The following is a 14,210-nucleotide window of genomic DNA, read 5'->3' on the forward strand; positions in this document are numbered from 1 at the left end:
TGGAGTTGGAGATTTGGTTAGGATGAATGGTGTCCTCAATGCTGAGAAATACAGGCAGATACTAATCCATCATGCAATACCATCAGGGAGGCGTATGATTGGCACCAAATGTATTCTGCAGCAGGAACATAACCCCAAACATAGCTTAAAGAAGAACAGAAAGTCCTGCAAGTGATGGTATGACCCCCACAGAGCCCTGATCTCTACATCATCGAGTCTGTCTGGGTTTGCATGAAGAGACAGAATAATTTTAGGAAGCCTACATCCACAGAAGATCTGTGGTTAGTTCTCCAAGATGTTTGGAACAATTTACCAGCCGAGTTCCTTCAAAAACTGTGCGCAAGTGTATCTGGAAGAATTGATGCTATTTTGAAGGCAAAGGGTGGTCACACCAAATATTGATTTAATTTAGAATTTTCTTCTGTTCCTTCACTGCATTTTGTTAATTTATGAAGAATTGATGAAAATAAACTGTTAACACTTCCATTTTTGAAAGCATTCTTAGTTTACAGCATTTTTTCACACCTGCCTAAAACTTTTGCACAGTACTGTATATATACATTTAACCTAATTTTATGCATGCAACACTGGTTTGATGAAGTTCTGTGTTAAAAAGCCCTGTCTCCACTTCGAGGTGTGCACCCTCTGAAGGTTGAGTTAACTGTTATTGGTGAATGATGCCCATGAAGGAGTCAGAGGTCTTGTGTTTGTGTTTAAAAGGAATGGTAATACTCGAGGTTTTGAAGAACTATGGAATTATATAATCATGAAGAATTTTGCTGATACAAAGACTCATTGGGAATCATTATTTTATTAGCGAATTTTGGACCACAAAATTGACTGAGTAACTGAGAATAGGAGTGAAGGAGAATACCAACCAGACCTCTCCAATAACACTGTTATGGTAAACTTACGACTCTCACGAGTTTTCTTCAAGCTGAATCACACACATCGTTTTTATACAGATGAGTACCTGTCAGATTAATTCCCTACAGTCGAAAACATGGACCTGCAAGCAGTTCCAGCCACAGATAATATCCACCATTCATTCCTGTCTGGTCCTCAAGGTCTCGCGATAGGATATTTGTTTACCACCGAGTGCGCGCGGGCTCTGGCTGGCCGTACTTTTCATATAGCAAGTTAGCCCGGTATTTTTCATCCAACTTCCAATGTCATTATTTGGACAGTTGCATGCAATACTAAGGTGTATACGTATATATTAGTATTATTTGTAGTCTCTAAAGGGATTCTGAGCGTTGTGCCTGGCAAACGAACCACTGGAAACGGAGACGCAAGATTTAGCTAGCGTTAGCTCGCTAGCAAGCAAGCTGCCAGCATTTTTTTCTTTTAAATAGGACGTTGTTGTTTCCACAATGGGCTATCTAAAATTAATCGAGATAGAAAATTTCAAATCTTATAAAGGCAAGCAAATTATTGGACCTTTCCAGAAGTTTACTGCCATCATCGGACCTAATGGATCAGGTATGAACTTCACTAGCTAAATCCAACCTTTCGGATAGATAGTACGGAGGGATAATACATTCAGACCGTGGACTCCCTTGTTGCCTGTTAGGCCTTGTAGCATTTTAGCTATGTAGCTAGCCTCCTAATGTGTTGCACATTAGGTGAAGTTATTGACGAACTAGTATAATAGTGTTGTACTGCAACATCGGGTAATGTTTTGACTAACTCTGAGAATGGTGAATTAAATTAGTGAAGAGAAATTGACAGTGCATGTGGGCTAACGATCATGGTGACATGAATCAACATTGGTGTAGAAACGTTATCAACACTGCATTGCGTAGCACTGTAAATTGCATTTAATGCAATTCAGAACGTCGGGGCACCGTTTGCTAGCTTCGTAAATACACTGTGTTCGATAAATGTTTTTAACATTTGTCTCGGCATTGTGTATTATAGGAAATGTGTGTGACATGTATCAGCTAGGTAGCTAAGGACTCTGCTAGTAGCTACGATATATCGCCGAAGTTGTGTCAACTCTGTGGAGCACAGTTCGAATAAGGCTCTTGTCTGGCTGTCCATGCTGAACAATCAAACGTAATAAGTCAAATGGGATTTTAATGTTTTGAGTTTGTAAGCGTGGTTCGATGAAAACTGTACTGAAACCATGTAATATAGTTATTATAATACCAACGCTGTATCAACAGTGTGCCAGAACATGTTGTATTCCGATAAGTACATTATTTGATCACATCTCGTCAGTGCATATTCATAAAATAAATGAATTCAGCTCATACCCGTTGAAGTCCTATCATGGCATTGCAGAACACACATTTTAAATGGTGTATTGCTGTCACAGTGGAACAGACACAGCCTGTATTGGTAAGCATCTCAGTAACTAAAGGTGTGCTGCTCTTGATGTCCTTAGGGAAGTCCAACCTTATGGACGCCATCAGCTTCGTGCTGGCGGAGAAGACCAGTAACTTGAGAGTGAAGACACTGAAGGAGTTGATCCATGGAGCCCCCGTGGGAAAGCCAGTCGCCAACAGGGCCTTCGTGAGCATGGTGTACCGTGAGGACAGTGGCGAGGAGCGCAACTTCACACGAATCATCATAGGTATGACACCTGCAGAGCTGCTATGCAGGAGAGCCACTCAGTTCACAGCCACAGGACACACAAGTGTACCCAGACTTTCATACATGTGTTAGGCACTGAGAAACATCAAAGGTATTTGTTGTTTTTTATGTTGAACTGCCCTATTTTGTACCTAACATAACCCTAGATTTCATAATGCATAATGTATCTTCTTTACATCTCACTTGTCCTGCATCTTTGAGTTGTCTTCTCTTGTCCCCATCGTGCCATTTAGTCACAGTGCAGCGCTTCACTCCAGTCTCCAGTCTACAGTACCTTTCTTCACCTTTCTACCATTTGCCCTCGTTGATGTATAATATTGCTACTCTTGTGCTGCAGGGTCCTCCTCTGAGTATCGCATCAACGGCAAGGTGGTGGGGCTGCCCGAGTACAGTGAGGAGCTGGAGAAACTCGGCATTCTCATCAAGGCCAGGAACTTCCTCGTCTTCCAGGTAACCACTGCTTATTTGTGCAATTTTGTACAGAAATTATACATGCAAATCGTCTTTGAATAAGTAAATATTGTATTAAGTCATACTGAGAATAGTTAATAGGTTGAAAGGTCAAGGAGTTGACTGTGTTTGTCTGTGTTGTGCTTTGACCTATCTCCTTTCCATTTCCATTTAAATCAAGGGTGCAGTTGAGTCCATCGCCATGAAGAACCCCAAAGAGCGTACCGCCCTGTTTGAGGAGATCTCTCGCTCGGGCGAGCTGTCTCAGGAATACGACCGCAGGAAGAAGGAGATGGTGAAGGCGGAGGAGGACACGCAGTTCAACTACCACCGCAAAAAGAACATCGCTGCCGAGCGCAAGGAGGCCAAGCAGGAGAAAGAAGAGGTGCTCACACTGCCATTTTGATTTTGTAGATTTGAACAGAAGAGAGTCTTGTTTTCTCTTATGTCATATGTTATTGCAACTTTTGAATTCATCAAGAACATTGTTACATTTACATTAACATTTAGTCAAAAGCGTCTGCTAAATGACAAAATGTAAATGTTAATGTAACAATGTTCTTGAAACACTCTGTAAATATTTTGAATGCACATCTTGATTGCTCTTCTTTTCTTTTTTTCCTTCTTTATCACTTCTTTCCCTAAACCGTCAGGCGGAGCGGTACCAGCGCTTGAAGGACGAGGTGTCGCGGGCCCACGTGCAGATGCAGCTGTTCAGGCTGTATCACAACGACGCCGAGATCGAGAAGCTGAACCGCGAGCTGGCTCACCGCAACAAGGAGATCGACAAGGACCGCAAGCGCATGGACCGCGTGGAGGAGGAGCTGAAGGACAAGAAGAAGGAGCTGGGCAGGCTGATGAGGGAGCAGCAGACCATAGAGAAGGAGATCAAGTGAGTGGGGGAGGGAGAGAGATGGAGAGAGAGGGAGGGAGGTGAGGGAGGGAGAGAGAGAGAGAGAGAGAGAGAGGGAGGTATACAGAGAAGGGTAGAGAGAGGTGTAGATGGAGAGAGAGAGAGAGGTAGATGAAGAGAGAAAGGTAGAGAGGGAGAAAGAGAGCGAGGGAAAGTGAGATATAGTGGAAAAAGAGATAGTGGTGAAAGAGAGATAGTGGAGAGATCCTTCATGAGTGTATCTGTCCTTCATGGGTGTATCTGAGTGAATGTGTAACATTATTTAAAGAATATAGATACACATTTTGCGGTGAGGGAATGTAACTTTAGATGTAGTTGGAGGTTAGCCGTGGCAGATCTAGTGTGTTCATCCCATCCTCTTCCTGCTCGTGTCTCCCAGGGAGAAGGACTCTGAGCTGAACCAGAAGCGTCCCCAGTACATCAAGGCCAAGGAGAACACCTCCCACAAGATCAAGAAGCTGGAGGCGGCACGCAAGTCCCTGCAGAACGCCCAGAAGCTGTACAAGAAGCGCAAGGTGGACATGGAGGAGCTGGAGACGGAGCAGGGAGCCGTGGAGAAGGCCAGGCAGGAGTTCGACGAGCGCATGGAGGAGGAGGCGCAGAGTCAGGGGCAGGACCTCCAGCTGGAGGAGAACCAGGTGGGAGCAGACACACACACACACACACACAAACACACACACACACACACACACACACACACACACACACACACACACACACACACACACACACAATCACTCACTGAGTCACTGCTTTTCATTAGACATGAGTCATTAATGGGTTACTAATATTTCACCCCCAGGTGAAAGCTTACCACAGCTTAAAGGAGTACTAAGTCATCCGGAGTAGACTTAAAGGGGTACTTAGTCATCCGGAGTAGACTTAAAGGAGTACTAAGTCATCCGGAGTAGACTTAAAGGGGTACTAAGTCATCCGGAGTAGACTTAAAGGAGTACTAAGTCATCCGGAGTAAACTTAGAGGGGTACTAAGTCATCGGGAGTAGACTTAGCGGAGTACTAAGTCATCGGGAGTAGACTTAGAGGGGTACTAAGTCATCGGGAGTAGACTTAAAGGGGTACTAAGTCATCGGGAGTAGACTTAAAGGGGTACTAAGTAATCACTGAGTCACTGCTTTTCATTAGACATGAGTCATTAATGGGTTACTAATATTTCACCCCCAGGTGAAAGCTTACCACCGCTTGAAGGAAGAGGCCAGTAAACGGGCCGCCACTCTGGCCCAGGAGGCGGAGAAGTTCAACCGGGACCAGAAGGCCGACCAGGACCGTCTGGACCTGGAGGAGAGGAAGAAAGTGGAGACAGAGGTAATAATAATAATAATAATATAATAATAATGCATTTTATTTGTAGCGCACTTTTCATTCAAAAGAAGTGCCACAGAGCCTGTCCATAGTAAAAACATAGTTGAAACAAATTATACTAATAAAACTAGTACACATTAGCATAATAGAGGTGTGGGCGAAGGAAGAAGACCTGGTGTTTTTAAAAAAATGCTTTTGAATTGGAGATGATGTAGATATAATGAGGTGGATCAAAGTTTCAGTTGAGCTCATTTAGCAAGACGACTTGCTTTGACACAAGCGTGTGTGTGTGTGTGTGTGTGTGTGTGTGTGTGTGTGTGTGTGTGTGTGTGTGTGTGTGTGTGTGTGTGTGTGTGTGTGTGTGTGTGTGTGTGTGTGTGTGTGTGTGTGTGTGTGTGTGCTCTCAGGCCAAGATCAAGCAGAAGATCAGAGAGATCGAGGAGAATCAGAAGCGTATTGAGAAACTGGACGACTACATCAACACCAGCAAGTGGGTAACATGAACAGCATGATGATGCTCAATGCTGCAATGTTTCATGTTAAATAATTACAAGTCAATGTTATGTGTCCCCAAATGCCCCATGACATTGTTTACTGAATTTATTTCGAATTAATTTCTTTTTTGTGTCTCTTTCATCTCTTTTCTCCTTCCATCTCTCTCTTTCACTTTCTCTTTCTCTACCACCACTCTCTCCCTCCCTCTCTTCCCCCTCTCTCTCTCTCTTCCCCCTCTCTCTCTCTCTTCCCCCTCTCTCTCTCTCTCTTCCCTCTCTCTCTCCCTCTCTCTCTCTCTTCCTCCTCAGGCAATCTCTGGATGAGCAGAAGCGTATGGAGGAGGAGTTGACTGCGGAGGTGGAGGGGGCCAAGAGCAGGATTGATGAGATTAACACAGAGCTTAATCAGGTGAGTGTGGCGCCCCAGACGTCCTTAATGACTTCATCCTCTTAACCAGTCTTCACCGCCCCGTCTGCTTGAGTCTGGACTGATCACTTTCTGGCCACCAGTGTCAGGGGTGGTTTGTTTTCCTATCAGAGGGAAAGTTGTAAGTTAGATTTTCAGGAACATCTTCACAGCATTCACATGAAAGTGACCCCACCCCACCCCCTTACTCAATATGAAGATATTGCAAATTATGCAGCAAAGTCACCCACTGATGACCACCAATGACTTGCACTTTATTGCTCTATATACTGGGGTTATTGAAATATTATATGGTTTAGAGACACTGTTTCTACTGTGTTTCAGGGGTGATTTTTCCCCAATGTCTACCTGACTGCCTGCTGTAGGATGAACTAAGCTTTCTTCCAGTATCCTGTAGTTGGGTTCTAGTCTGTAGTTGGGTTTAGTAATAACTCCTCTCTCTTTCCTGTAGTTTGGGTTCTAGTCTGTAGCTGGGTTCTAGTAATGGTTCCTCACTGGTTCTAATGGTTCTGTGTGTTTGTGTGGTTCTCAGGTGATGGAGCAGCTGGGCGACGCCCGTATCGACAGACAGGAGAACAGCCGACAGGCGCGCAAAGCTGAGATCATGGAGAGCATCAAGAGACTCTACCCTGGATCTGTGGTAAGAGTTTTTACTTCTGAATCACACAATAGATACCAACCTTTCATTTTGTTCAGCTAAACATTTGTTTTGTTTTGTGTTGTTTTGTTTTGTTTGTGACTGGAGAGTTGGGGAAGTCTACAAGGGTCGTTTGACATTGCTTTACGGTTTCCTCTGTTTCTCTCCCTTGGCTCAGTATGGCAGACTGATCGTTTCCTCTGTTTCTCTCCCTTGGCTCAGTACGGCAGACTGATCGACCTTTGCCAGCCCACCCAGAAGAAGTACCAGATCGCTGTGACCAAGGTCCTGGGAAAGAACATGGACGCCATCATCGTAGACTCGGAGAAGACGGGCCGTGACTGTATCCAGTACATCAAAGAACAGCGAGGAGAGCCGGAGACCTTCCTGCCCCTGGACTACCTGGAGGTAACCACCCTCAGACCCGCAACCTACTTGAAAAGGCTTTTTAAAAATAAATCCATATTTTAGATGACCTGCTGTTATTGCCGTCAGTTTAAATCCATTCTTGTCCCTTTAGTTACTAATAAACATTTATGTATAATGCAATACCTCGCCACCTGTTTAGGAGACCTCAAGAGACATCTAATCAATTGAGATGTTTACATCTGATTGGTTGTAACATAGCTTGTACACGTTATTCTCTTTGGGTGTGTGGATAAAGCATAAAGCATAAAGCATACATGCATTATTGGTTGTTTGGTTAAAAGCAGACGCGTATCATTGGTTGTGTGGTTAAAGGCAGACACGTATTATTGGTTGTGTAGCTAAGGCAGACACGTATTATTGGTTGTGTAGCTAAGGCAGACACGTATTATTGGTTGTGTAGCTAAGGCAGACACGTATTATTGGTTGTGTAGCTAAGGCAGACGCGTATTATTGTTTGTGTAGCTAAGGCAGACACGTATTATTGTTTGTGTGGTTAAAGGCCGATGTGTACTATTGGCTTTGTGGATAAAGCAGACGTGCATTATTGGCTGTTTGGATGAGGCCGACACGTATTATTGGCTGTGTAGGTAAAGCAGAGGCGTATTATTGGCTGTTTGGATGAGGCCGACACGTATTATTGGTTCCTAATCGACGTCAATCTCCCGACACAGGTGAAACCCACTGATGAGAAGCTGCGTGAACTGCGCGGGGCGCGTCTGGTGATCGACGTGATCCGCTACGAGCCGCCCCACATCAAGAAGGCGCTGCAGTACGCCTGCGGGAACGCCCTGGTGTGTGAGAACGTGGAGGACGCACGCAGGATCGCCTTCGGGGGAGCATACAGACACAAGGTACACACACACACACACTGACAGATGTGTGGCAGATGGTACTCACGCATGCACGCAGACAGACTCAAGGTACACACACACACACACTGGCAAATGTGTGGCAGATGGTTATATACCCCATTAACACACTCGGATCATAGGACACTCATGCACGCACACACACACACACACGCACGCACCCAGCACACACGCACACACACAGACAGACTCAAGGTACACAGACACACACTGACAAATGTGTGGCAGAGGGTTATATACCCCATTAACACACTCGATCATAAGACACATACTCACGCACGCACAGACACACACACACTCAAGATGAACACCACCGAAGCCTGGAAAACCACCTACAGGAAAGCCAGACGATGATGTAAACCACAATGTTATAAAGAACACACCAAGGTCTCAGTGGACAGTAGAAACACAAGACACACACACACACACACACACACACACACACACACACACACACACACACACACACACACACACACACACACACACACACACACACACACACACACACATACGAAAAACACAGACAAACACACATACATGAATGAAAGTGCAGATAACGCCCCCCACACGTATAACCTTCCCCCAGTGGAGTGACAAAGCCAACCAAGATATATGACGGAGGAATATATAAGACATGCAAAGTGGCATGAGGTGTGCTGTCTTAATGTCTTCCAACCCTCTCCCTAGACTGTGGCGCTAGACGGCACCCTGTTCCAGAAGTCCGGTGTGATCTCAGGAGGAGCCAGTGACCTGAAGGCCAAGGCCCGGCGCTGGGACGAGAAGGCCGTGGACAAGCTGAAGGACCGGAAGGAGAAACTCACCGACGAGCTCAAGGTAAGTGGAGCGGTAGCTAGTGGGTACATAGCTATGCTGTGGTAAAAATCACTTCCAGGCACCTTAAAGTAACACTATGCAACCATTTGACACTTTTTGAGATATGGTTTTATAGGCAACTAGTTTTGGTACCATCCTCAAATACATTTTGATAGCATATGGTCATGTGAAGGACAGATACACACCTGTGTCTTCCCCACTAGCCATCCAGGATATGCCCTATGTAGTTCTGTGTAACGGGCTGGTACACCCTGCAAAAATGGAAGAAGTTGGCTTACTAGTTTTGGAACAGAACTCCATATTGCTGCTTTAAGTAACGTGCTAGCCCCCATGTGTTATTGCCTTCTTGCTATTGGACACCGCCTCCCATGTCCCGTGTAAGTTTGAGTCCGGTGCAGGTCTGCACTTGTCTGCAGAATGCAGGTTTCACAAGGACAGGAAACGAAAAAAAACTCTCCTATTAGACAACCACACTCCAAACCCCGGTCTCTGGAGTAGACTCTGATTGGCTGAATCTTGTGTCCATCACCCGTAGGAACAAATGAAAGCCAAGAGGAAGGAGGCGGAGCTGCGTCAGGTGCAGTCCCAGGCCCACGGCCTTCAGATGAGGCTCAAGTACTCCCAGAGCGACCTGGAGCAGACCAAGACCCGTCACCTGGCCCTCAACATGCAGGTATGGCTCACAGCACCCCCGTCTGTTACACCACACACACACACACACACACACACACACTCACACACACCAGACACACACACACACCAGACACACACACACACACACACACACACACACACACACCACACACACACACACACACACACACACACACACACACACACACACACACACACACACAGCACCCCCATCTGTTACACCACACACACACACACACCACACACACACACACACACACACACACACACACACACACTCCCTCAACATGCAGGTACGGCCCACAGCACCCCCATCTGTTACACCTCACACACACACGCACACACACACACACTCTCAAGCACACACACACACACACACACACACACACACACACACCTCTCACACACGCACACACACACACACACACACAGCCCCCCCATCTGTTACACGGTACACACACACACACACACACACAGCACCCCCACACAGCACCCCCATCTGTTACACTACACACACACGCACACAAGCACGCACACATGCACACACACACACACACACACACACACACACACACACAGCCCCCCCATCTGTTACACGGTACACACACACACACCTCACACACACACCTCACACACACACACACACGCTCACAGCACCCCCATCTGTTACACGGTACAAAAATACTCCTTCTGCTATTCAACTAGGAGAGGCTGACATGGGTACTTGCTGAGTCACTGGTCAGGCCCCAAGGGACCATAAGGACTCAGTGACAGTGTTGGGTGTGTTGCTTGCAGCTTTGGGTCTTATACAGGGGATACAGCATGACTAAGCGTTAATGTAATGGTTGGCTATTGATATCTCGCATATCATTTTAGCCCACGTGTGATCCCAGTTATTAAGATTTAAATGACATAGGTTATTAAGACCTTCTTTAGCATTGTAATGTACCGCTAGTATAGGTACTCTTGTATTTCGCTGATTGCACATAGTATACATGACAATAATATACATCTACTATGACTTTAAAGGAAAAGTCCAAGCTGGAGAGTGAGCTTGCCAACTTTGGTCCACGTATCAACGACATCAAGAGAATTGTCCAATCACGCGAGAGGGACATGAAAGACCTCAAAGACCGCATGAATCTGGTGAGTGTCCAATTCATTTACATTTCGTCATTTAGCAGACGCTTTAATCCAAAGCGATTTACAAGGATGTATACACATTTTACATTTTACACTGATGGCACACTGCACATCAGGAGCAATTAGGGGTTCAGTGTCGTGCTCAAGGACTCCTCGACAGAGAATCGAAATAGCAACCTTCTGATTACTTAAAGACTTAGTTAGTGTCCAAAGCAGTTAGATGACTTGTTCTGTTAAAGTAGATGCTTTGTAGTGTTGTCTGATTGTAATCCCTATTTTTTGCAATATTATGCATTTAGCATTCCTTCCTCCTAAATCCGATAGCTAGATATTGTTTTTCTTTGTGTTTTGAGCTGATCTGATGAGGAATGTCTTGCTGGCATCTTCTAGGTGGAGGACGAGGTGTTTGTGGAGTTCTGCGAGGAGATCGGGGTCAGAAACATCCGTGAATTCGAGGAGGAAAAAGTCAAGAGGCAGAACGAGATTGCAAAGAAACGGTGAGCACACAGCAGTTTTGCTTTCCTGTGAGGTTTACCTAACTGTAGTGCAGCAGTGACACTTTTATCCATCGTGGAGATGTAATGTGGTGAAATGAATGGAATGAAATTTGCTGCTGCAGTCTTGTGGTGTTCCGTGTGTGTGCCGTTTAATGCGGTCTTGGCTGAAGAGTGAGTCTCATCGCCTGGTATGGTATGGTTATGGTAATTTGGTCTTGGCTGAAGAGTGAGTCTAATCGCCTGGTATGGTTATGCGGCCTTCCCCTTCCAGCCTGGAGTTCGAGACCCAGAAGACTCGCCTCGGCATCCAGCTGGACTACGAGAAGAACCAGCTGAAGGAGGATCACGAGAAAGTGCTCATGTGGGAACAGACGGTGAAGAAAGACGAGAGCGAGATCGAGCGAATGAAGAAGGTAAAGAGGAATAGCGGTTTGATTGATTGATTGATTGATTTATTGATTGATTTAGGCCTCGGAAGACACATTGAGGAATAAGATCCTCATTTTCAATGGTGCCGAGGGTACAATGAAAGTCAATACATTGGAAAAAAAATTAAAATATATAATATAATTAATGCCGGTGGAGGGATATGTGATATGATGGAGTTATAAAACGTTATATAAAGAGCAATTATAAGAGTTATAAGAGGTTTTTTTTTACCTGTCACTGTCTTCCCCTCTTTCTCCTCCTCTCCCTCTCTCTCTTTCGGTTTCTCTTTCTCTCCTTCTCCTCTTTCTCCTCCTCTCCTCCCTCTCTCTCTTTTGGTTTCTCTTTCTCTCCTCCTTCTCCTCTTTCTCCTCCTCTCCTCCCTCTCTCTCCTTTGGTTTCTCTTTCTCTCCTTCTTGTCCTCTATCAGGAGGAGCAGAGGCACATGAAGATCATTGATGAGACCATGGCCCAGCTGCAGGACCTGAAGAACGGGCACCTCACCAAGAAGTCCGAGGTCAACGACAAAAACCACGAGATGGAGGAGATCCGCAAGAAGCTAGGTGGAGCCAACAAGTAAGCACCTTTAAAAAGCAGACTGATGATCTCCTCAGACAGCTAGCTTTAGCTCTCAAGAAGCTGGGTGGAGCCAACAAGTAAGCACCTTTAAAAGCAGACTGATGATCTCCTCAGACAGCTAGCTTTAGCTCTCAAGAAGCTGGGTGGAGCCAACAAGTAAGCACCTTTAAAAGCAGACTGATGATCTCCTCAGACAGCTAGCTTTAGCTCTCAAGAAGCTGGGTGGAGCCAACAAGTAAGCACCTTTAAAAGCAGACTGATGATCTCCTCAGACAGCTAGCTTTAGCTCTCAAGAAGCTGGGTGGAGCCAACAAGTAAGCACCTTTAAAAGCAGACTGATGATCTCCTCAGACAGCTAGCTTTAGCTCTCAAGAAGCTGGGTGGAGCCAACAAGTAAGCACCTTTTAAAAGCAGACTGATGTTCGGATCTCCTCAGACAGCTAGCTTTAGCTCTCAAGAGAAGTCAATGTGAATGTGAAGGGCACTCTTTCATTTTAAGATGGGCAGATTTGGAAATGTAGATAGCCGATTTTACACAGTTGCCATATTGCCATAAACATTATTTGACTTATTGTAGCACAGCATCGCCCCTTCCTTTTCTGTATTGTTGATGTGGTCTGATTGGAATATTTGACGTGCCACTCACGAGATGAGGATTAACATCCTTGTGTGTGTGTGGCTCACAGAGAGTAACAGCCTTGCGTGTGTGTGGCTCACAGAGAGTAACAGCCTTGTGTGTGTGTGTGGCTCACAGAGAGTAACAGTCTTGCGTGTGTGTGTGGCTCACAGGGAGTAACAGTCTTGCGTGTGTGTGTGGCTCACAGGGAGTAACAGTCTTGCGTGTGTGTGTGGCTCACAGAGAGTAACAGCCTTGCGTGTGTGTGTGTGGCTCACAGAGAGTAACAGCCTTGCGTGTGTGTGTGGCTCACAGAGAGTAACAGTCTTGCGTGTGTGTGTGTGTGTGGCTCACAGAGAGTAACAGCCTTGTGTGTGTGTGTGTGGCTCACAGAGAGTAATAGCCTTGCGTGTGTGTGTGACTCACAGAGAGTAACAGCCTTGCGTGTGTGTGTGGCTCACAGGGAGTAACAGCCTTGCGTGTGTGTGGCTCACAGGGAGTAACAGTCTTGTGTGTGTGTGGCTCACAGGGAGTAACAGCCTTGCGTGTGTGTGTGTGTGGCTCACAGAGAGTAACAGCCTTGCGTGTGTGTGGCTCACAGAGAGTAACATCCTTGCGTGTGTGTGGCTCACAGAGAGTAACAGCCTTGCGTGTGTGTGTGGCTCACAGGGAGTTGACCCAGCTGCAGAAGGAGGTGACGGCCATCGAGACGAAGCTGGAGCAGAAGCGCAGCGACAGACACAACCTGCTGCAGGCCTGCAAGATGCAGGACATCAGGCTGCCACTCAAGACGGGAACCATGGACGACATCAGCCAGCAGGAGGTGTGTGTCATGCTTTACACACACACACACACACACACACACACACACACACACACACACCAGTCAGGTTTCCATAAAAGGTTCCTAAAGTAAAGCAATGAATTCAGCTGAACATCAGTACATTCACCAGGTCTGTGTGTGAATATTAACTGTGTGTGTGTCTGTGTCTGTGTCTGTGTCTGTGTCTGTGTCTGTGTCTGTGTCTGTGTCTGTGTGTGTGTGTGTGTGTGTGTGACTTGCAGGGAAGGGAGGAGACCAAGGAGGAGGCGAGCCAGAGGACCTCTAGCACAGTCCTAGCAAAAGAGGCTCTCATCGAGATCGACTACAGCAGCCTGACAGAGGATCATAAGGTAAGTCCTGGGTTCCCACCAGGTCATGGAATTTTACTTTCCATAGTACATTTTTACTACTTGAAAATTAAAGTCAGTATATTCATAGAAAGTTTTGGTAAAGTCATAAAATTAGATTTTGTTGTGCCAGGGGCGATAAGAGATCTAG

The 14,210-nt window shown here is 45.9% G+C and overlaps 1 protein-coding gene across 1 annotated transcript in view; it reads left to right on the forward strand.

The window, feature by feature from the left end:
- The first annotated feature begins 1,109 nt into the window (after nt 1–1,109).
- The window catches only part of smc1al (structural maintenance of chromosomes 1A, like), a 19,026-nt gene continuing 5,925 nt past the window's right edge, over nt 1,110–14,210 (forward strand). The window contains exons 1-20 of the mRNA XM_080832400.1: nt 1,110–1,482; nt 2,390–2,578; nt 2,936–3,048; nt 3,230–3,433; nt 3,702–3,940; nt 4,341–4,599; nt 5,144–5,284; nt 5,689–5,771; nt 6,085–6,184; nt 6,735–6,842; nt 7,062–7,247; nt 7,940–8,119; nt 8,828–8,974; nt 9,510–9,647; nt 10,658–10,774; nt 11,162–11,268; nt 11,540–11,681; nt 12,125–12,270; nt 13,559–13,712; nt 13,955–14,062. Coding sequence (XP_080688526.1) covers nt 1,374–1,482; nt 2,390–2,578; nt 2,936–3,048; nt 3,230–3,433; nt 3,702–3,940; nt 4,341–4,599; nt 5,144–5,284; nt 5,689–5,771; nt 6,085–6,184; nt 6,735–6,842; nt 7,062–7,247; nt 7,940–8,119; nt 8,828–8,974; nt 9,510–9,647; nt 10,658–10,774; nt 11,162–11,268; nt 11,540–11,681; nt 12,125–12,270; nt 13,559–13,712; nt 13,955–14,062 — 2,970 coding nt within the window. The 5' untranslated portion in view covers nt 1,110–1,373. The remainder of the gene's footprint in view (nt 1,483–2,389; nt 2,579–2,935; nt 3,049–3,229; nt 3,434–3,701; nt 3,941–4,340; nt 4,600–5,143; nt 5,285–5,688; nt 5,772–6,084; nt 6,185–6,734; nt 6,843–7,061; nt 7,248–7,939; nt 8,120–8,827; nt 8,975–9,509; nt 9,648–10,657; nt 10,775–11,161; nt 11,269–11,539; nt 11,682–12,124; nt 12,271–13,558; nt 13,713–13,954; nt 14,063–14,210) is intronic.

Source organism: Sprattus sprattus (assembly GCF_963457725.1).
Source record: "Sprattus sprattus genome assembly, chromosome: 2".
NCBI classification, from domain to species: Eukaryota; Metazoa; Chordata; class Actinopteri; order Clupeiformes; family Clupeidae; genus Sprattus; species Sprattus sprattus.